This window comes from Aythya fuligula, chromosome 2, assembly GCF_009819795.1.
Source record: "Aythya fuligula isolate bAytFul2 chromosome 2, bAytFul2.pri, whole genome shotgun sequence".
Lineage (NCBI taxonomy): Eukaryota > Metazoa > Chordata > Aves > Anseriformes > Anatidae > Aythya > Aythya fuligula.
In genome coordinates this window covers 35,956,176-35,980,251 of record NC_045560.1, presented here as the reverse complement: position 1 = coordinate 35,980,251, position 24,076 = coordinate 35,956,176, and the positions used below count along the sequence as shown (strand labels likewise).

The following is a 24,076-nucleotide window of genomic DNA, read 5'->3' as shown; positions in this document are numbered from 1 at the left end:
TCAGACACAGAAGACAATACCCCAATGCCCAGAACTCCATGACAGTAACTAGGAAGAGAAGAGAGCAAATGTTTAAGAGTGGGAGGGAAACTTTAATTTGGATAGAGCTGTGACATAGTCCATCAACAACTACCCTGCCTGTATCAGGAAAGCAATGTTTCTATGGATATTTCTCAATAGTCCCAAATACTCCTGAGCTATTTGTGAAGACTGAAAAAAGTCAGTACTAAAAAGAGAAAAATATCTTAAACACATATGAAAAAATATAAATACACAGGAGATATTAAGAAAACTGTTTTAACAAACTACAGTAGCATGAATGATCTCAATTCTAAACTAAAGTAAGGTAGATTTAGATTAAAGAAGAAATTCTTTACTACGAAGGTGGTGAGACACTGGAACAGGCTACCCAGACAAGTTGTGGATGCCCCATCTCTGAAAATGCTCAAGACCAGGCTGAATGGGGCTTTTGAGCAAGTCTAGTGGAAGATGTCCCTGTCTGCATCAGGTGGACTGGAACTAGATAATCTTTAACAATCCCTTCCAACATCAACCATTCTGTGATTCTATGGTAAAAAAAAAATACAGGGTGGCTTAATAATACATATCATTAAAAGACAAGGATACTAGGTCAGATATCCACACTATTTGCTCTGAGGAAATTGAGTTTTTTTTGTTTGTTTGTTTTTAGAAAAGAGGAAAACAGATTGACAAGTATGTTATATAAAGGGGTTCGTGATTATTTGTATCTGAATTTAATGGCAATAAATGTGTAACAGTTACCAACACACCAGAAGAATAAAGAGCTCTGCACTCCAAATCAATTGTGTACATCTATACAGACTTATCTACTTGTAAGTAATCGTTTTTCTTAACTTAATGTGCTCTAAGTATATTGAAAGTTGTCTGTTGTTAATTAATTTATTTAATGAATAAACTAAACATTTTTTTAAAAATAAATAGATTAAAAAGTGGAGTTGATGAAATTAAGATTTTTGTGTCAAAGGTTTAGACCATAACTAAATATCCAGCTGCATGTGACTTGCACCAGAGGACTAGGAGTAAAAGAAGAAAAAGAACCCACAGAATCACTTTGTTAAAGCAGTCATTCTGTAACTTAGAAGTGAAACCAAACAACAACAAAAACAATTCAAAAACAAAATCACCTACTTCATCCTAAGCACAGGTGAAACCTCTGCTGTTATATAAAATATAACTATATTTTGATTACGTAACATTTCAAGGTTATCCCTTGTGGTCTTACAAACAAGATTTGGATTAATGGACTGTTTAGGTTTATTGCCAATAACAATTATTCACATCACATGAAGCTGACTAGATTAGCTGACTTCATTTATTTTAAACAAACCAGAAGGAAAATAAAACCTAGCTATTGTAATTGAAATGAGTGCTGCATAACTGCTGCTCAGGAATCTTTAAATCAATCTATTAACCCACTGTACAATGCTCCCAGCAAAGATAAATCATATAGCCTGTTGGCCTGCTTCTGTATTTCAAGTACTGGGATAGGGATGTAAGAAGAGCAAGAAAGAAGGAAAGTCATCTTTAGACTTGGAACAGCTAGAGAGAAAGCTGCATATAAAGTGCTCTTTATTAAACTTTCTGATGATGAACAAGTTAAATTAATGCATCTGATTTAGAATATGCAAGCTGAATTTTCAGAAATAACACTGGATTTATTTTCCGCTAATATATGTAAGCATTTATTATATACATATTGTAATATACATAGAAACAAATGCAAGTTTCAACTCAGAAACTCTTTTAAAAGTGAAAAACAGAAAACATAAAAGTAGTAAAATAAGAAAATGCCAAAGACTTGAGAGACAAAGTATGTGCCTGGGTTAGGAAACTGCTATAGTATTCCAGATAGGTGAAGCGTTTGATCAACTATTGTTTCACTACCTTTGCTAGACAGTTATCAAAGTCCCATTTGACAAATTGTTCAAAAAACACATTCTAGAGCTCATGTGGATCACAACTGACAATCTTTCAAGCTATTTTTAAATAAGAACCTCAAATAATAAAAGATTTCTATATAGCTTATTCAAATTTATTCATCAAGCTTCTAATTCTGTAGATACATTAAATGTGTACTTTTAAGTATTTAATTCTAGTCTTGTTAAACTGGTGCTCCCATGTGCTTGAAATTAAAATAATTCTTTTATATGAAAGATTTTACACTTTTTTCCCCTAAAATAGATCTTATCATTGACTTTTTCCTTACCTAATGTTATAGCTCATTTAATTATGACTGTTGAAAAGTAGACTATGAAATTTCAACAGTTTCAAATTCCTTCAACAAATTCCTTTCTACCAAAGGTGTATCGTGCAGAACTGTTGACATACACATAACCAGTACTTAGAAATAGCCTATTAACTGCTGTCCACAGCTAAATTATATAGGCTCCATTACTTCAAATTTGTCCATGTCACCACCTCCCTCCCACATGTTTTTAATCTTCTCCTAAAAGGTTGTTGTTGTTATTGGTTTTTTTTAAGCATCAGCTGAAATATATACTAAGTCGAACTTTTGTGTGCCTTTTTTATAATACTGTATTTCCTCACTGTTTGTAGCGTTCCAAAGTAAAGTTCTAGCCTGCTTTGGTGCAGGCTAGATTTATATTTCCACTACCAATTAAAAATGTAACTTAATTTTTAGGTTTGTTCTTTTCCCTTTCAAAATCTTTAGGCCTTTCTGAAATCTTTAAGAGAAGCCACAGTTAACTTTCCACTCTTAGTATGTTCTGACAGTAGCACTCTGTTCAGTCTTGATTTTTTTTTTAAATACCAACCTTTTTTTTTTTTTTTTTTTTTTTTTTTTTTTGCTTTATTACCATTTTCAATATCCTGTGTTCTGTGAAATTATTCCTTAACAGGCATTATTTGAAAAGCCATCCTCCATTTTAAACTAACATAAGCAAACCTTTAACTGTCAACTACTTTTCCACTATGAATTTCACAATTAAATGTCAAACATCTGGTAACAGTTGTCATCGATTATCTTACCAAGCCTGGTACCAAAAGCCTTAAATATTTTAACCATTTTACGACATAAAAGGAATAGTGGCAGGAGGTTAATAGGAACTGACCTATTCTAGTGTAAATGTCTATCTAACTGCTGAGAGGTTTTGATAGCTGATTTTCACCCAGTTTAACTGGTTCTCGAAAAAGAAGGATTACAGACATTATGAGTCAGCTTTAATCAGTAAAACAACTAACCTTTTGCTCTGTTTGCAGTTGGTCACATCTCTGCTTTTCATGGTTAAGTTCTTTTTCCAGTCTTTCAACTTGATCTCTGAGTTGTGTTGTTTCCTTCTCCAGAACAGAAGTTACTTTTAATAGCTCTTCTTTTTCTTTTATTATCTTTTCAATTTTAAACTGTAAAACACAAAAACATTCTTTCTTGGCATCTTTTCTCTCCTTGATTTCAGTCCAATACATGGATGACAAATTACTCCAGTGTTTGGGCAGAATCACAAAACATGTGCCTTCTGGCCAGGTGATGTTACAGTTTTGTCCTTCTTCACAAATTTCTGAAGTTTCACTACTCTAACTACATTACCATTACAGTACTACATTATCATTAGACAGCACATTTTGTACAATGTTAATTTCTGCTTGTTCTTCCTCCGTAAGTGAAGTGTTTTTACTGTTCCCAAGTGACAGCAACTATGGAAAAGCCAATTAACATGATGACAGCTTGGTGACGAAATGGCCGCTGAGCGTATGCATGCGCACACACACACACTAGAACAATGTTGAAGAAATTTTTTTTTTAAATACAAACATTGCCAAACGTAAGGACTGGCACAGAAATCAAGATAATCACAGAAGTTTGAAAAATCCTTTTTCTTTTTAGTATTTAGTACTATTTAGTACTATGGGTACATACCCTAAGACTTTAAATGAAAAAACATCCCAGCTGTACCTCTGTACTGTGTCTCTCATCCTAAATTTCAAAAGCTGTAAATCAAATACATGTGCTTCTTGTGCACAACTAAAAGCATATCAGTTCCTTTTTTCCTTACAGTGAGTACTCTTGCACACAAAGGTTATTCACTGTAAGGAATCTTCCCCCTGTGCCCCCAACCCACTTAAGTTGGAGAGTACAGATGGCAGAGATGGACAACTAGCTACTGTCTTATGATTTCCCAGTTTATACCAAGTGTTATGCCATACCTGTAGGTAGTTTAAATATTTATTCATTTGATCTGCAAATGTTCTTAACTCCATTCAACAATTGAAAATCAAGCCAGAAATATGCATTATATATACACATAGCATAGTTTTTTTTCCTGGCTTGTTCTTGAATATTATATTCTATGTACTCATGTATGCGTGTAGGTATGTACATATAAAAACTAAGTGGAAAGATATGTACATACAAAAACTAAGTGGAAAGACTGATAACATTTTAAGAATTTTTGAATCAAACCTCGAGAAGTCCAGCTTTTGTGGTCACCACTAACATATCAGAGTTTCCTTCATCCTCCATAGTGAGCAATTCTTCAACAGGAGAAGAGGTACGAAACTGGAAAGGTGTGCTCGCTCCACGTATTTCTCCTTTATGAGTCACGTAACAGAACTGGTAGAATTCTCCATCATCATTTGGTAGGTAATATCCTATCAAAATAAATTCGTATTTGAAGAAACATTTGGCACTAACAAATCTATTATGCAATTCTCCATGTGGAAATACATTATCAGATCATATTTGACTTATGATTTTCACCCTCATCATTTCCAGAAGACACAGACATGATCACAGCAATACAAAGGAAAAGTTACCCTTTTCACTAATTTTGATCCCACCCCCTAATTTCTCCTAGTTCTCCTAGTTCTTCTGTTTTTGTTTTTTATTTCTTTTTTTTCTTTACTTCTTACTGTACCAGGCCTAGGACAGTAAAAAGTAACAACACTATAGAACTATATATAACTATCACCTTACATACGTTAGGTAATGGCTGATGATTATATTCTTATTGAATACAAAGACTCATACACATCAAGATGCCCTGAAGATCTAAACATGGAACAGGACTACATTATTACATAACTGTTGTACAATAAGAGAACAAAGAGTAAGTGATTTGGGGACTGGGAATACCTCTACAGCCAAAAGACAAGAGAGAAAAAAAAAAAAAAAGAAAAAAAACAATAACATGTTAAGCAACCATTTTCAGAACTAATGAGATTTTTATCTTTATTAGTAAATGCAAGAAACCCAACTTAATGGTAAGAAAACCACTTGGTTTTTATGTAGAATACTTAATTGTCAGACACTTTAGCTCACTTAAGACACCAGCATAACAAATCCTCACCTAGCAGGTGATGTCACCCATTTCTATCCATATCTCACCACAATTTAATCTGCCCCCTTTACAACTTCCTCATCATTAAATTGCATTCACCAACTAAAAGTCCAGTACTTCCAGAAACAGATACTGAATTCCACAACAATTTTGGCATGAGTACTTTTTTCTAACACCGTCCCTCACACTTTGTCCTCTTTCCATCAGCTTGCTTAAAATCCGCTTACCTCCTTTATCGCAGATGAGAAAGATACAAAAAAAAAGCAAGAGAAGTGAGCATAATATATATTTCTGAAGTTACTTTTCAGCACCACCCAAAAAAAACCAAAACAAAACAAAAAAAAACCAACAAAGTGTTTGATAAAATTCTAACAGCAGCTAAGTAAATGAACGTAGGCTAGAAACTTAATTCATGCGCCTTCTCAGATACTCCCTCAGTTCTGACTGAACTATAACATTAAAATCCCTATTTCAATCACTATGTTGGTTTGGGGGGAATTTTTTGTTTGTTTTGTTGTTGCTGTTTTTTAAGTTTTCATTCCAGACTACTGGAGGACTTCTTCAAGTAATCTTAGCTGCTCTTCCTGAAAACGGTAGAACTCATTACATCTGCTATACAGGCATTTATATAACGGGCTTCGTATTTCCATCAGCCTTGTACTTTATTAACTATAGCTTAGGGAATAATATCTTACTATCTTCTTACTTGCAGGTTTGAACATGTGTAGATCTTCTAACATCCATAACATCCTGTTGCAAGAAGTTCTGCACCTGACTGTGTACCATCTCTATCTCTGTTATGAACCTCTCACTGGTAGTTTACACTGACAGCCCCTGCTTCTTTCAACATGAACAATGGAAAATTGACTTGTTCCATGGGTAGCTGGTTTTAAAAATGTCTTCCTTGTTCATTTCCTAGTTGTGCTACATGTTTGAGACTCGCAAGGGAAGGTAGAGCATCTGATTTCCACACAGCACTGAAAATGCAGTTATAATATAGACTTGTGTAGTGGTGTACTTGTATAGTGGTGTACCATTTTCTGTTTTGTTCTTTATTCTTCTCTTAAAATTTAGTGATTTTCAGCAATTCCTCACTATCAAAAGGTCTTCTGCAGCTCTGAACAGAACTGAACCTTCACCAAACTGTCACTTACATTATTTATCTTTTTCTTTCTTTGACAAGAATGACTTTACACTGAAATGGTCTAAAGTTCAGAGACTGAAAACAGACAATGTAAAGACACAGTGCTTTATGAGATGCCAAGATTTAAAAAAAGACTTCCAATGATTAAACAGCATCACTTTTGGTGTCTGAATAATTTCCAGCAGAGCTTCCTCTTTCCATCAGTCCTGAACACTGTCCATTTTATTATGTAAAAATATGCTGAGTCACACAATTACTCACACAATTTCGTTGACATCTGAAATAAAAATGAACTTTACACAGGTAACAAAAAGAGCACACAAAAGACTGACGTGGTAAACTTTCCTTCCTACAATTTGCGTTTCTAAAGATCTAAAGCTGTTTTGCATCCCTCAATATCTTAACACATAGATAAGTATTTAAAAACTATGGAAGCTAGAAAATACAGGTAGATACTGCATTATTTCAATTCACCTTGAAAAGTCAGCACACAGTTAACAGTTGATCCTTCCACATAGTTTTCTGGCATAGGTGACCAAAGAAACGTGTAATAATCTCTTGCAGTACTCCAACCAACCTAAAATAAAATAAACCACAACAACAAAAAGAAAAGAAAAAATTAGGCAGAAAAAATTGCTTCATATAGTTAAGATATCACAGCCTGGCCTTTACAACATACTGTAATATGAATATTTCTGCTTCAACATGCAATAAAAAGATATTTAACAATGTTTACAAATCAAGAATATTTTTAACAAGCATGTCAAAGATTTAGCATGAATTTTATTAAGCTTGTTACCTAAGGCAATAAATGGGTCTAAGGCAATAAAAGGGTCTATATAAATTAAAACACCAGACAGTTTTCACTATACTTTTAGACTATTATTTGGTACATTTACATTTTTTTTCTATAAAGATATACTATTATACATTGACAATAGAAAAAGATTAATTCAGAAGTTTATACTGAGATTTTCTTAGGGCAATTTCTGCCAATACCGACTGTTTGGTGTCCACAATCCAACAGGTTCATCAGAAAACAAGGAGAAGGAAGGAGAACACACCACTTCCCTACTGAACATGCCAAATTTGACAGGTCTAAGCTAGCTTTTTGTTTGCTTGACAACTTCTGCAATACTAACTAAAGACCAGCATTTCACCAGAATGCTAACTCTTCCATATATACTACATGATGTAACTGCAGGGAACAAAAAAAAAAAAAATGCATTAAAAGCTAACTCAGCTAAGTTAGTGCAGTTTCCCCAGTAACTTCAATAAACACCTACTTTCTAATGTTTCATAAAGCCTGCAGTTCCTTGAAATAAGAAATGATATCCCCCAAAGAAATATATTCCAACAAGCTTGAAATACATGCATCTAAACCTGAAACCCTGAGCAACCAGTTACTATAAAGCAGCATAGAACAATAATAGTGTAATGATAAAGGAGTGCGATGAAACAGATGTATTTGTTCTAACTAAAAGAAAATATCGAAAACCTGGTCAAAAAGTATTAACGTGTTTTGTCAGTAACTGTGTATGGTGTCTTGGAAGAGTTAAGAAGGAAAGAGGGCAAATTATACACCAATTTTATCAACACTATTGGGGAGGGGAACATGACAAAAAAGATGGAGTTGGTAATCATGACTTCTATTATTTCATTGGACAAGATTTCTAAACTTTAAGTTCATATCAAATCCTCCTTTATAAAGGATACATTGCAATAGTGTATCTTGCAAGGACTAAGAACTGTTTCCTAAGAGGCTGTCAGCTTTACAAAAACAAAAAGGAGAGAAAAAAAATGTTTATATGGGTAATGAGAACAGTAGAGCCCAAAGTAATTAAATAGTATTTCTACAGCTACAGATTTCAAGTAGTATGAAAATTAATAATTAGCATTGGAAAAAAAAAAATCTGAAGACTATTCCATAGCTGCCATTTACAAAACTACTTCTCCACTTTGTATTAAAAGCATGGCAATAGCTACTGTTTGGGGAAAAGTAATTGCTCTATAACCTGGCCTTTTTTACAATTAATAAAAAGCAAAGATGAACAACAGCAAAAGCAGTTCAAAACTTTCTTTTGCTAGCTATAGTCACTTTTTTAAGGCAATATTCATTAGACAGAACAGCTTACGACTGTTCTGCTGACTCAATAAAACAACCAAAACGGAACCAACTACTGTATCTTAAGCCTATTCTTAGACAATAATGATTCTGTGATATCCCCTACTGAGGAACTTTTAAAAACATGAATGAAATGAGAACTCCTGAGGTTGTCATTCCCACACTTTTAGAAATAGGAAGGGAAGTTCCTCTCGTGCCTTGGGATGTCAGTGACATTGGGAGGTACAGGGCAGGTGGAAGAGGGAATAAAAGAAATTTTTCTGTAATAAAAATCCACAGAAAATTTTGTAAATTTTCACATTAGTTATGTTTTCATATCCAATTCAGATGTTAAGACCCCTTTTTCACTGAAGGTACTTTCACCTCTGTAAAGGGAAGTGAAATTGCTTCCCTTTAGATTACCATTACTTGTATACGACGCAGAAAGCAGAGAGCTTTTTAAACACAGAAAGCAGGTTGTTAAGGAGTGAAAAGCCTCTCTCATTCTTTTTAATTTCAGAAGGGAAACTGACTTACTGTGTTCAGAACAAATATGGTAAAGAACTGAAGCAATCTCTTCATCCTACTCTAGTTTCTAATTCTGTTTTAAACAAAGAAATAAAATAAAAAGGAAAAAAGTAAGCAAACAAAAAAGAACCAATGTACACACACATTCTATTTTCCTGAATAAAATGAGCATTCCTTCTGAAAATGAAAACTTCAGAAAGTGTAGAGAGAGGGAGCAAAATCCATATAAATATATGTGCTAGCAACCATTTTTGGTTTTATATTCAATCTCTTTCCTAGGTGATCAATTCAGCTTCCAATTCAATTTTTCCTCTATCCTGAAACCAAAAGTTCTAGGAATACTTTATCTCTAAAAGTAATGCACGTAGGTTTGTGGTTTTTTTTTTAGGTCATTTGAAATTCTATTCATATTAATAAAAAGAGACAAATTATGTAGAAAGCAAATTACCCAAATCTTCTGGCCTGTTTCTGAGCTGGTACTGTATTTTCATGTGTAACTCCAATCTGTGGGTTATTGGTAAAGTCAGAACCGTGACACATCACCAGCTAGTGGGCAATACCCTGGGAAGTTTACCAGGCACGTATTTTCACAATCAATTTGCCCTATTTCCTGTCACCCATCATCTGCTTCCCCTACCAAAGCTCCCCATCTCATACTGTCTTGATTCTTAGAAACGAAGCTACTTAACAGGGCACATGCAAGCGGCTCTTCTCACACATGACTTCAGAGGATGGGCTTCCCTGCTAGGGGTTATACATATCAAAATGTGACACTGTTGCAAAGAAAATAGGAACAAATATCATTCTCACACCTGCATGAATTAAAATATGAGAAGTTTGTGTATAGTGCAGCAAAAAAGCTGAATTAGTAACATCATTCAATGTCTTTTTTACTGAACAATGATTGTCATCCATTTTCATAGGATTATTTCTATGGTGACAAAAACAAGGAGTAAAACCAAGGTAAATGACATTCCAAGAAGAAAACAACAATAAGAGTAAGTAATAGATATTTTAGGTCAACAATCTAGATCTTTAAAACATTTTTCTATCAATAGGTTTTAATTAAACACGAAGTACACAGTGATTTACAAATAGAGTCTTCCATGTTCATAACCTTCTCTATGGCAACAGATTATACAGTCACAGACTGTACGAGCACGCTGAAAGACTTCACAATGGCCTAGATGTAACTGTTGAGCAAAAAAAAAAAAAGAATACATACATGTGTATATATATATATATAAAAAAAAAGAATACATACATGTGTATATATATATATACACATGTATGTATTCTTTTTTTTTGCTCAACAGTATATATATATATATACTGTATATATATATATATACTGTATATATATATATATATATATTCTTTTATATATATACATATATATATATATATAAAAGAATATATACATATATGTGTGCGTGTGTTTCATTCACCTCAGCAAGAAAGCTAATAGTTGCCTAAAGTAGGACTAAAACTTTATAAAGAATTTTTAGAATTGCTTGAGGGACAGAAAATAAAAACAGAAATACTGTCAACTGAAAGTAGGGGGAAAAACTACAGAGGAAATCAACCAAGAGTAAAAATGATGAAGAGAAAGATGGGAACACTTGTCAACCAGCCCACAACAAATTTGCATGGGGGGGAGGGAGGGATTTTTTTTTAATTAAAAAAAAAAAAAAAAAAAAAAAAAGGAAACTACTTCTAAGAGCAAAATGGAGAACAGCATCCTCCTCAAGCATATTGGCTTGGAAAAACTACCTTCATTTTAATGACAGGGATGAGAAATGCTAAACCATTTCTCTGACCACTGATCAGCATGACAAAACATACCAGAAACAACTCATATAGACTACTTCTAAGGTCAGACTCCACTAGGGCACAGGGGTGACACCCTTCAAAGCCCCTACAAGAAGCCATTTGTTGTAAAGATGTTTTCTGGGTTACACTGGCAGGAAAAAGATCTTTATCTAAGGTAATGTCCATGAAGGTGCTTTTGCTTGGTTTTGTTGGTTTTAATTAAAAAGACCATTATGGCAAGTGAACCAATTAAACTGTTTGGGATGCAGTGAAAAATGGCAAGCTGAAGCTTTTCTTGCCAAAAGAAAAAATTGTGCATCTTCCTGTTAATAGTGCAGGACTCGAGAAGTAATCAACATGCATCAACAGTTGTGGCAATCAGTTGTATATATCAGAGAAAACCTGAAGAAAGAGTTTATTAAAAAATGTATTTACTTATTGAATACCTATACTTCTTTAAATGACACCTTCTGTGAGACTTGTAGAACCTGTAAGAAGCAATAACTGAGCACAGACTAAAACAAAGAGTTCCTGGGCCAACACAGCATTTAATTGAATTCTTTTAATTTAAACTCAAAAGCTAAGATTTGTTAAGTTAAAAACAAATAAAGTAGACCTAATGCTTCATTTTCAGAAATATATTCTCCATAGAATGATGTTCAAGTAGCAGGTGAGGGCTATCCTGCCACCCTGCAAACCTTTTGCAACTTATGCCCCTGTTCTTGCGGTGACGTGGCTCCTTTGACCCTGCTGCATTTGCACTTACAGCAGCAGCAAATAAACTACTTTGATAAGAGAACAAAAAAAAAAAAAAATCCAACCCTAAATCTGTTTTCTTTATTCATATCTACAAACTTATCTATGCAGGGGTACCCAGGAAAATCCCTGAACAGTAACAGAAGAAAAGCTTCAAACAGATTTTACATAAAGAATTGGAAATTGCTGTAACAAGCAGATGCAAAGAAATCCTCCAATATTTGAGAAGCCATCAGCAGGAAAACAGAAAGAAGCAGGCCTTCTTTAGTGCCTGTCCAAACTCTCTCCAGTACTCTACTGGAACTACAAGATGAGTGCACATTAGAAGTAAATACAGGTGCTGTTTACATGCTATTTAAATGCCTCAGAGAACTCTGATCGCAGATCACATCGGTTCATTTTTTGCTTCCTGCAGTTACTGACCAAGTTCTAAAAAGTTACGATCTAACTATTCAAGCTGCAAACATATTTACTGACATCAGTATCTTGAACATAAAAGCTGTCCAAAGAAAAAAAAAAAAAAAAGGAACTGGAGGGAAAGAGATGGAAATTCACACTTAACTCCTGTTTAGGCCTCACACAAAGTTTCAGCCCTGTTCTCCTATGAAGAATGTACTCTAACATACACAAAAGTAAAAACAAAACAAAAACTTTCATTAGAATACTGACTAAAATGGCACATAAACAAGTCAGACAAATAATTTTATATATTTTTTTTAGTTGATACTATTAACTGGAATAGTATTTTGCATTTAAACAAAAAAAAAGGCAACAAAAACCAGTCCTCCCTCAAAACAAACAAAAATCTGAAAAATTGGAATAAGACCTTCAATATGAGAGCACCATCACGTAAAACAGTATTTCGATCAGAACAGTTACAGAATTTGTTGATGTACGAGAAGTCGGTTGGGATACCCTTAATAATAGTAACTATGGAAAAAAATAATAATAAATAAAAAATAAAGCACTGTCAACTACTAACAAAGCCAAGTTCCAAAGTGTTAAAACTGAAAGAAGCATACGCTATCAAATATACACTTTCTTCCCATCAGAAATATTACATAAATGAGAAATCTTGACAGGACATACAGTAGACCTTCCTGTGAGCAAGGAGGAGTGCAAAAGGCACAGTCTACTACTAGTCTAATTTAAAAGTGTGGCAACAGCAGATATTACAACATCCACATTCGAGTACACAAACATTATAAAGTACACAAGAAATCTAGCATATTAGTTTCTGAAGTTCAGAGGAGGAAAACAGAGAACAGCCCATCAAACTGAACACAAGACCTGTTGTGAACTCTGACCTCAAGCCCAACATCCAATGCACTGCCTGGCTGTGCTGATGCTATAAAGGAATCACTTTTTAAGGAATTCACTGAAAACCCTGAAAGTATTTTGCTCAGAGTTAAAAACTTGAAATATTATTGATGTCCTTATTTCTTGGCAAAAAGAACAAACAAGACTTAGATGATGCAACTCCCCTAAACCGTACATATATACATAAACATATATTTAATTTTTACACATAGTTTTTAACCAGAATTAAAGTCTCTGCTACTAACCTGGTACTCAGCACACCCTTCTAGCCCCTCCACTTCTCTACTTTTAATTCTCACAAGCTCTGCTCAGCAATCCTTTTTCAAAAGGAAAAGCTGTGTATACGTGCCAATGCTCTTGCCTTCCATACGTTAACCAACAGATTAATAGTCCAGAATCCAAACCCTACGTTCACCGTCCCTACCCATGTTTTTAAACCAAACACAAAATATATGACTAAACATCGTGTCATAATGAGTTTAGTTTATTATGTACAATGTGTTACTCAAACAATACTTAGTTTATGTAGTTCACTTTGTTCCCATAAAACTGAAAGTTTTAATAGGTCATTACAGAGTAATCCATTCGCTATATTCCTGTTTCCTACTTCTGAGCAAAAGGGCTTATTTCATTTTAAGACATCATAAACTACTTTTTAGTTATGTAAACCAAATCTGTAGTCACAATGGAAATGCTGAAGTTTAACAAAGTTTAATATGTCTAACACTGGCTGGGTGAGTGGGGACAACTGAACCGTCTGCAATACTCACACCAGGCAGCGCTTCCTTTACCAGTAGCTACGTAGGTGTCACAGTTCTTTCTTCTTCTGTGCTGCCCCCCACGTACAAACCCTTCTCTCATTAGAACAGCCCACAGTGCAATTTTTACATTTCACCCGCAGTACATTCCCACCAAGTAGCTAGAAGAAAATTAGCTAACTAGTAAACTAAATGATTAAAATCACACACAAAAAAAAAAAAGTCATAGAGTTAGGAATTGTCTGTTTCTCAATAATATACTACTGAGGAAAAGTAACAACCAACTCTTCTAGTTTTGCTCTGTTTCCTTTAACTTACATCTGATTTATCTTAAAGAGTGTACAGACTTAAAGAGTGTAAGACTTACTGTCTTACAACTGCACAGTTTACAGTGTAAAAATACTTTCAAGCTTCCTTTTTAATTTCTTGAGTTTTAGATGAATATGGGGAATGAATACTTCCATCCCTCCACACTAATGTTGTGCTTTCCCTTATAATGCCTTCACAAAGTCAGGCAACTTGGTCTTGAACATGACAGCTTTAAGGCAACACGACTGCAAGAAAAGCTAATTCGGCCCTTGCTCCACTAACCTCAGAAAGCTGTCGTGCAACTGGACGAGCAGCAGCTTTTATTCACATAAGGTAGCAGCTTGGTACATGCGTTGTGCAGAGAGGTAACAGCAGCAGAGCAAAGAAGCAAACCCAGGAAACACTTGTTTAGCCGAACCAATGCAGGCATAACCAGTTGGCCTTTATTGTAAATACCTAGTATGATGCAATTCTAAAATAATAATAATAATTTTATCTCTGTTGATGTTATTATGTCCTTTTTGTAATTCAGAAGGGAAACCATGCAGTTTAGAATGTAATTTGGCAAAGTACTCTTCAGTACGGCAAGAATACATGAACTGCCTCTGAAAGAAGAAAATTGCATGCCCAAACCCAAAGTTGTCCATCTCTGCTGAATGTTATAAACACGTACAGGTAATCTTTTAACCCAGGCTATTGAGAACATATGGCATTTCTTGCTGTATCAAGGTACTATCAGGTTCCTACCCTATTATCATCTCTTGTTGGTTGTATTTCTACCTCATAGTTCAGAGGAATATGTCAAAATAGCATTGACAAAGTGCCTAGACCATCGGATCGACTTTCTCTCCTATTGGGTATAAATCAAAATAAATACAGAAAAAATAGGAATGCTCTAAAAAGAAAACCTGATACATATGTAAATGACTGCCCAAGGAAATGTTATGACAGATCAAAGAGCAACAAAGTTACTGTTTGCTTTAAAAGATAAGCATAGAAAGGTAGTAAAAAGGGTGATTAATCAAGTATTATTATACCATCACATTTCGTGAAAACTATAAAGTAGCACAACTTTTTTTTTCTTCTTATTATTATTATTTCTACTGGCCACTTTGTTATGCCATTTTTGTCTCTTAACACACAAACCTACCACAATAAATATTTTTAGAAAATCAGTGACACTTTGGATTGAATGTCAGAACTTCTTATCAAAGGTAGCACCACGTAAACCCAGCTAATCTTTCTCTGTCTAGTTAGGAAACAGTGAATGACGGTATCGCGGAGTTTTATTTTTTTAATTTTATTTTAAAGAAAAATATTATCTCAGCTATTTGAGGCATCCTTCCAAAGAAGGCAAACCAGAAGAGAATCGCTCTAATTGGCGGCCATCGTAATTCTCGAAACACTCCGAATTCCGGTAATTCTATTCCCTACTATTTTAAAAACAGCACATACTGTTCACTACTCATTTCTGTATCCATCATATCCTGTTGTGCAGTGATGATTCCATGCCAGAAAAATTGTATTACAGCATGCATGTGGTCAATAACACATCCAGCTGTTGCCCTACACTTCACAATTGATCTGTAGATATGGAAGTAATTCTTATCTGGAATATCAATCTCTGACAAAACCAGGACTTTGAAACTGCTCACACAAGTTGTGCTGGTATTTGTAGTCAAAGTTCAAAGCAAACTAACCCAGAGGACTACACAAAAGCCTATCTATGTTGCTTTGCTACAACACAGCAACCAAGCCATTTGTTAGCTGTCCATTCAACCCACTGCTGATTTTACAGAGGTTCTGAGCACAGACAGCTAAATTTGAGGTCCACTATAAATCAGGGAACTGCAGAGCGAGAAATGAAGGTGCACGTAAGCACATGCATTGTACCAATATATAAACAGTAGCTGAGGTGTGGCCTCTTAAATAATGAGTAGCCTTTCAGAGCAAGTCTGTGCTTACTGTGTACAAATAATCTTTCAAGATTTTCCCAATCCTTTTTTTAATTTATATATAATGTGTATATATATACATTAAGATACCAGAAAGCCAGATCACTGTTTTTAATTTGTGGATATTAAAAATGTATACATTAGGAACGAATTTCCTTTTCTTCTCTAGGGGTACGCTGAGACAGTCAATACCAAACTATGTCTAAAATTAAAGTCAACACCCTAGAAGAACAGCAATGCGGATGACTTAAGAAAAAGATAACAGTGGGAACTGAGAGGTTTGAGGGACTAGGTAACTAACGAGAAAGCAAAACTGAAACCATTATCTTTAAACATGTAAGATTCCCAGCTGATATTACAGACTTTTCCAGCGTGCCGACCTCAGCAAAATTAAATCTTCAGAAACCTAGATGCTATTACGATGCACGCCATAAACACATACATCTGTAACTCTACTCTCTTGGAGCAATATCTTATCACATCCCAACCATGACTTCATTGTGCCTTTGAGATGCACAGTAAACATGCATCTATTGTATACTGAACATCTGTGAGTCCTACTTGCCCACACATGCCCTAAACAGAGGCATAAGCAATTCTTCCTAAAAGCCAAACACTTTTTTTCAAACACTTCTGCAAGTCTGGGCATTATGTATTAATAATGAAAAAAATATCATGTGGCCACATGATTATTTCACTTTATTGCAAAATAAAGTAACAAACTGTAGACTTCCCATCCGGAGATGAGGACCACCTACCAGCCAATTTTTGCAAACAGATGCAGTATACATATTAATTGGTTTTCCTCATTTCAAAGGTTTAGATTTAGATTGCCCTAGGAGCCTTTCCAGATTTCAATTAGTCAAAACAGAAGGAGAGAAGAGGATGATGGGGGGCACTGGGCTTAGATCATTCTGGGAATACAGATCTCTTATCAACACTTTCAGGAAGAACAAGCCTTCTCCTCTCCAACTCCACACTAGTAACTCTGGTTCTTCTGCACAGAAACATCCAATAGAGGGAAAGCAGATCTCAAATCATAGCTCCCACAAAATATCCCAAAGAGAGATTCAGGGTAAGAAAGTACATGCTGAGCACTAAACCAGTACTCAGCTGTAACATTTTTTTGTCCCCCCCTTTAGTAACAAGCAGCAATAAAACTGATGGAGAACTTGGTGCTTGATAGCAGATGGTCCTCCAAAACACCACAAAAGCAGAAAAGAAATAGCAGCAATGAACGACAACAGATTGGGAGAATCAATTTAAAACTGTTTTCAAGCATCCTGTAGGGAACAAGGAAGAAAAAGAAGGATATGTACAGAAAGAATAAAAAGGCTGTATACTCTAAACTTACACTCAAATGACAAAGACAAGGGTAACATCATCTTCACGACAGTACTTTTTCCAAAAAAAATGTTGCCAGAATTGCAGTCCCATGTTTATGGCCTTTATATACACCTATTTTATAAGGAAACTGGTATGACTGAACTATCCTGCTACACAGTAATTGGTACATATACGACACTATCCTTTTAATTTATGCTGAGTACCAGGTTAGTAGCAGAGACTTTAATTCTGGTTAAAAATTATGTGTAAAAATTAAACACCACGCTTCCATTAAGAATAGAAGACAATTTTCTTGGGAACAGTTTCATATCCACCAAGGAATGCCTTTTGTTCAGCATTACGAAATTTCAGCATTTAGCAATTTAAATTACACCAGCAACAACAGAAAAAGGACATTCTATCTACAGCACATAGAGAGAATTGATAGAATCTGTTAAGTTTCAGAAGAAGTTTAGGGATTTATTCAGCTCTTTGTAATAATATTGTACAAATCCCTAGCTCAGGTCTGACATTCCAGACCTATTCTGCCTCCCAACAAGACTTTTTAATGCCTCTGATTGCAAACAGCTAGGAAGTGCATTATCTTGCTCTTGCCCCTTATTTTAAGCTTTGTAAAATAACCTTAAAAGGATATCTGTAAATAAACTACTGCAACATGAAGTAACCAGCTGTGGTACCCTTTCATTGAAGTCATTTTCATATCACAGTTCTAAACAGAAACTGTACTCAGTGATGAAAATGGAACATTCAGTGGACACCGAGAACTGGTAACATTTGGAGAGGGGGTTAAAAATAAAAACCGAAAGTAACACATACCGGGTGGAAAAGACTGAGATAACAAAGTGGGAAAAAAAAATCTATAAACAAGTAAATAACCACAGTAAGCCACACAGGAGGAAAAAAAAAACACACACACACACACACCTATAAGTAATTTCTGGCTTCCACCAAGCATTCAATTTTTAATATCTCTTTTTCACATACGCTGCACAACACTATGGCAAAATTAAATCCTACAGTAATCACACATACAATAAAAATGGGCTATTTGACATGTGGTGCACACTACTGAAACATTTAAAAAACTCGCAAGCTAGAATTTAGGAGTCAGTATAGGAAATAGTTTTTGCTTCTGGAACTACTAGCTTAATTCCCCTTTAAAAAGGAAACAAATCGACAAACCAAACCCTTACAAGTTTTTTAAGGGTTTCAAAGAATTTTGAAAAGATTTGAAAAATGAACTTAGATTGTCATTCCACATTAAGCAACTATGCCAATTAATCAGGCCTAGCCCCTGTCCTTCCTGATCTACTTGTTCCCATCACAGTGATGCCAACAGAGCTGCCCATTTCGTCACATGGTGAGGAACCAAAAGCAGCTGGGAAACGAGGTGGAAAAAAACGGGGAAAGGAGGGATGGCATTTTTCTGTCAGATCACTTCCCTGATCCATTTCACTGTGCAGCTGCAAAAACAGCTAGATTAGCAAAACAAGCAGAATGGTATAAAGATACAAATAATGAACAATTAAGACATCATTGCCACTGAAGAAACGGACTTGCAATCTAAATGAAAACCATCACTTAAAAAGGTTCCTATGAATTTTGTTCAGTTCAGTAAAAAAATTCTTAAGTAACCGTTTGAGCAAACACAGGAGACAATACTGTTAAATCCACTGCCCCCTAAAATGGGAAGTCCACATTAGAACCACCACCAACAAAACATGCACAGGAAAAATCTTAGTTCACACTTAGTTTTCTGTACTAATCTGATATATATTCATAGGCAAGGATACAGCTGGCTTCATTTAATGCAACTATAGTAAGATGGTATATTCGTAACAGTGAATATGACACAGTCACAAACAGAAAACAACTTTCTTCCTTTTCCCTATTTCGCAATGCTTCCTTCCCTTGTGTTGATGAGAACGGGGTGAACTGGAAATTCTGCTGGGGAATTCTATTAAAAATAATCCAAAACGTTGGTCTTAACCTCAATCAATTTCCTAATTTGGTCCATCACGCAAGAGCATGCTTCAAGCAAAGGACAGGAAACACAAGAAATAAACCACTCTGAGTAAAAAGAAAGGGAAAGCGTTTCTTCCAGCAGCACTGCTACCTCACGTCATCTCAAAGCCTTCCTCAAACAACTGCCAAAGCCGTATTACCTGCCATTACCAAAGCAGAAAGAAAAAAAAAAAAACAAAAAAAAAACAACTCATACCTCAACAGGTTATGAAATCTACCATCACAGACATGATGAAATCAAGGTTATCTGTACTCTGTACACAGCATTTCATGCGGTCACTGAAAAACTGTTTCACACTTTTTTACTTTACTTTTTAATCAGTATTTTTAGGGTCCTACTTGCCTGCCTCACTTAGACCAACACACACAGAGCCACAACATTCATTTCTCAACATACATTTAAATAATTTCATAACACTCGTGTAACTTCAAGAGCACTCCCTTTAAAGTTTTGATAATGTTTTTTGTTTTTGTCAACTGAACACCAAGCATGCTGAGTCACACTCCTATTTGTCAAAACTTACCAGAAAATCAAAACACATGTACATATTTTTAAACACTTCTCACTAGAGAAATCCGCCTGCATGTAGTTACTGCCTCCTTCACATAATTTAATGACAACAGTCAAGATTTTATATTCTTCAGCTATCGGTGGACAGTTCTAAGGGATTTCAATAACAAAAGAGTCTGTTACATTTAGCCCCTCCCCACCAAAGTATCTCCTCTTTAAAGCCCCCCAAAAAGCTGCTATTAACTATTCAAATAAGGCATACAAGCATCATCTACTATGAGCTGAATCAACAAAGAAATGTAATCAACATCTTAAATAGGAGCAGATGTAAGAATTCATTTCTAATCCCTCGAGACTACCTTTAAAAGCAACTCCAAATAAGTCGCTGATGTGAGGCAACTGATATGGCCTCTCTTCTCCTCCTTTACTCAAGGGTTTGTTTTGAACAGCTTTTGTGATCTACAGGGTTCATCCTGCTCTAGCAACACAGATGAGTCAGGGGCCTGGGTCACACCATCTTCAGCTTAGCTTTATTCTTTCCACACACACTTCACATTTACTCTGTCTCACACTTTTCATAGAGTCATGCTCACAGTGTCATTCTATGACCACACATTTCTTCCTGTATCATCTCCATTTAATTCTACACCACACCACTTTATGAGAGCTTCCCTTTACTCCAGCACACACGTACTATACTCATTACTCTAGTTTTGGTATCCAGTCTCATCTCTGTCAAAAAACCTCTGACTCTAATTGCAGCTACTTATACATCACTTAAGTGATGTTCCACTTGAGTTTATGAGAGCACTTCTATTGTTGGATTCTTCCTTTTTTAATTGGTAAGAGAAGACAGTGAACATGTGAGAAATATGAATAGAACAAACTTTACTTACCTTGAAAATACCAACCCAGTCTTTCTGATGAGGATGGATAAACTGGGTCAGAGTGTAGTGACATTCAAGGTGTGTGTTTGGAAGATAGCTTTTCGCCACATTTTGAAAAATCACATGTGCAAAATTGGAAGTCTGTAAAGCATTAGCTGAAGATGGAACTTCTTGAAAGGATGACATGATTGATCTGCAACAAAAATCATATAAGTTGTTGCTTCAATATAGTGGAATGAAATCAGCTAGAAATCTATTTGAAATATACCAGACCGAGACAAACAAACAATTTGTTCTTCTGTTCTGAGAACAGACAGCTATAGACCAAGCCCAACAAAATACATTGCCTCAGCTACACTCCAAAACAATCACTTCTCAGAATGAAAGCACAGGCACTTTAGTGATGACATCAAGATGGGGACAGCATCGCTTAGCAAGACGTCCCTAGTATTGTATCACAGATAGAATATCAGAAAGTGGGAAATAAAAGTGGTGGGAAAACGAAGCAGGGTAGGGATGAAATGTCCTTAATGGTTCTGGATGCTTCAGGGAAGGAGAAACAAAGTTCCGTGGTTTCCCTTAACTTCAAACACTTCTCAGAATCTGTAATGCTCAGTACTTTTGACAGCATTTTCATAAATGAAATTATTGTTCCCCTCTCAGTGAAAATAACAAAGCTCCACTTTAAAGACATTTTAACAAACAAGAAAGTTTAGTTAAAAAGCCTTTTTTTTTCCTTTTCTTCAAAAGATTCTAATCTTGTCTCTTTAGCAGTCTGTGGGCATCTTTTATTGTTCCCACTGTAACCCACATGTCCCCAGTCCTGCATGTTTACCATAAACAATGGACTACGTTGACAGTGAGAACATTTATGTCTGCATGCAGTTTGACGGATTAACGCTAATTCAGTTGGATTGTGAAAGCTTTTAAGCACCCTTTCTATTCACCACCTCATTCAGGATACATTGAGCTAAAAATTACAGCATTGCCAGAGGCTTCACAAGCACACCAAAAACGTTCCTCTCTCAGATTGAGCAATATCTGTCAAAAAGATAGGCAACTGATAAGCTTCAGGTGCCTGATTTAAATCTACAACCACAAGTTTGTCAAAATGTTTTGTACTAGTTGGACTGGGGCCTTGGATATCTAGCATATTTCTAGAAAGAAGAGGCATCCTATTCTTGCCATTGCTATTAAAAGTTATTTTACACTGACCAAGCAAACACACTGACAGAATGAGGTAACTGCCAAGCAAGTGACATAATACACCAGTTTTATTAAGATATATGTGGAAACCAATCCCAAAAAGGGACGGGCCACTGCAAGTCTCACAAAGTTCAAAGATTAAAGGCTGTCTGCATATTTCCCACAGCCTTTTAAAAGTTGTTTTCAACAGTCAGGAAATAAGTAGCAAAGAACTCGTGTTTTCGGAAATAAAGCGCACTCTGAAGCCAACAGGTATTCGTCACTCAGAACCAGCTTATTACTCCCCAAAACAGAGTGACACAAAGCACAAGCCAGCAGTTTTGTGCCCTGAATGACACAGCTATAAAGATTAAATGCCTAAATTCTTGTCTTCGGTCCTTTCGTATCTGTTAATTTTCACAAGAACTTACACAAAAAAATAAGGTAAACAACAAAAGACGTTTTTAAAAACAGCAAGTTTCACTCAAACCCCACCTGTTACAGAACTTCTGAGCACAGAAGTGAAGGAAATTTTCCAGCATAGTAAAACCCTCAAAAGTCCCACCGAGTTTTCAAAGCAGAAGATGGCACACGAGACACCTCACAAGCCCATCCCAAACTAATAAATGGTAAGAAGATTGAGCTTCTACAATTCCAAAAGAAACAAAACAACCTTCAGGTTTATTTTTTCATCAGGTGTAACAAATTCCTTCACTTTAGTAACTGAGCAGCATCTGATGACATGTAAAATTTACACGGAAGATCTGCTTATAAACAGATCTATATAAAACGGTAGATCTATTATGAGTACGCATTACGAAGAAGCAAGCGATAAATAAGTAATTTTTTGGCGCAGTTGGCCTGGTTTCCAGGCCCGAAGCTGAACTACGGCGAACTTTAAGCCTGGGGATTAGCGCTCCCCGTCAGGAAAATCCCCGGGGCCGAGGTGAGGCCGTCTCCTCGCGGCGGTGGGGATGAGGAGGAGGAGGAGGAGGAGGAGGAAGGGCCACGTTAGGGCCCCATCACTGCCATGACAAGCGATTTTCTGGCGGGGGCAGGCGGCCGCTGGCCTTTACACGCCGACAGGAGGAAAAGCAGGTCGGGCAGGAAAGCGCCGAAGCCGCAGCCCAGCTCCTCCCGGAGCCCCCAGCGCTGCCTGCCCGCGCTCCCCACCCCTCCTCAGCCCTCGGGGACGGGGGGACCCCGCTGCTGCCTCCCTCCTCTGCCCCGTTCCCTCCCTGGGAGCCCCGGCACGGCTCCCCTCTCCCTCCCCCAGCCCCAGGCAGCCGCCGGGGGGCCGGCTTCCCGGTGGCGCAGCACGGCTGCCCGCTGCCCGGCCCCCCCCCTCCAGCCCGGCGGCCGGAGGGAGGCGGTGGGGAAGGGGTCGCCGAGCCGTGCCCTGCCCTCAGCCCGGCCCCCGCGGCTCCCCTCACCTCGGCAGGCGCGGAGGACGCCGGGGACATCAACATGGGGCCTCCGCCATCAGCGCCAAGCAGCTCCGCCCGCCCCGCGTCACTTCCAGCGCCGGCCCTGCCTCAGCCGGGGGCGGGGAAGCGGCCGCCTCAGCCCGGTGGGCAGCCGGGGGTGGTTGGGGATAGGCAGACCCTGCTAAGGGTTTAGGGCTTGGTACGGGGCTGTTGCTTTCATCAGACCCCTGCCCAAGCCCCCTCAATGCGTGAGGGTGGTTACAGCACGCCTCGTGTAATGCTGGCGTACCCCGATTCAGCCGTGTTGTCCTCCTCCATCCCGCTCCCAAAACACTGAGCGCTGGCACCTTGTGTCGGTGTCCCGCTGTCTCCCACTCTCTGCAGGTCTGTCCTGGGACCTGCAAGGCGTGCAGCCGAGGGAAGAGTGAGGTGGAGAGTGGTTGTAAATGCGAGCACGGTTCTGCTTGCGCAAATGGGTAAAGCCCCGTTGAAGTACGTCACCTCATAAATGCGCTGATTCTGCCGGGTTTCTATCCAAAGTCGAGTTGTAGGACATTCACCAGAACAATGGGGCTGAGTAACAACCAGCAGCGATGAGTAATCGCCAGTGGCACGCTGGACGTGTCCAAGTACGCTGAGCTTGGACGGCTCCCGCAAATGGTCTTCAAAGTC

General features: G+C 37.0%; 1 protein-coding gene across 3 annotated transcripts in view; it reads right to left on the bottom strand.

Annotated features, from left to right (window-relative positions):
• Positions 1-23,493, bottom strand: part of TAX1BP1 (Tax1 binding protein 1) — a 55,741-nt gene extending 32,248 nt beyond the window's left edge. For all 3 annotated transcript variants that reach the window (XM_032181392.1, XM_032181394.1, XM_032181393.1), the window contains exons 1-5: positions 23,411-23,493; positions 20,802-20,985; positions 6,955-7,057; positions 4,460-4,647; positions 3,244-3,402 (exon numbers count right to left, since the gene is read on the bottom strand). In XM_032181392.1, coding sequence (XP_032037283.1) covers positions 3,244-3,402; positions 4,460-4,647; positions 6,955-7,057; positions 20,802-20,978 — 627 coding nt within the window. In that variant the 5' untranslated portion in view covers positions 20,979-20,985; positions 23,411-23,493. The remainder of the gene's footprint in view (positions 1-3,243; positions 3,403-4,459; positions 4,648-6,954; positions 7,058-20,801; positions 20,986-23,410) is intronic.
• Between the last annotated feature and the right edge of the window lie 583 nt (positions 23,494-24,076).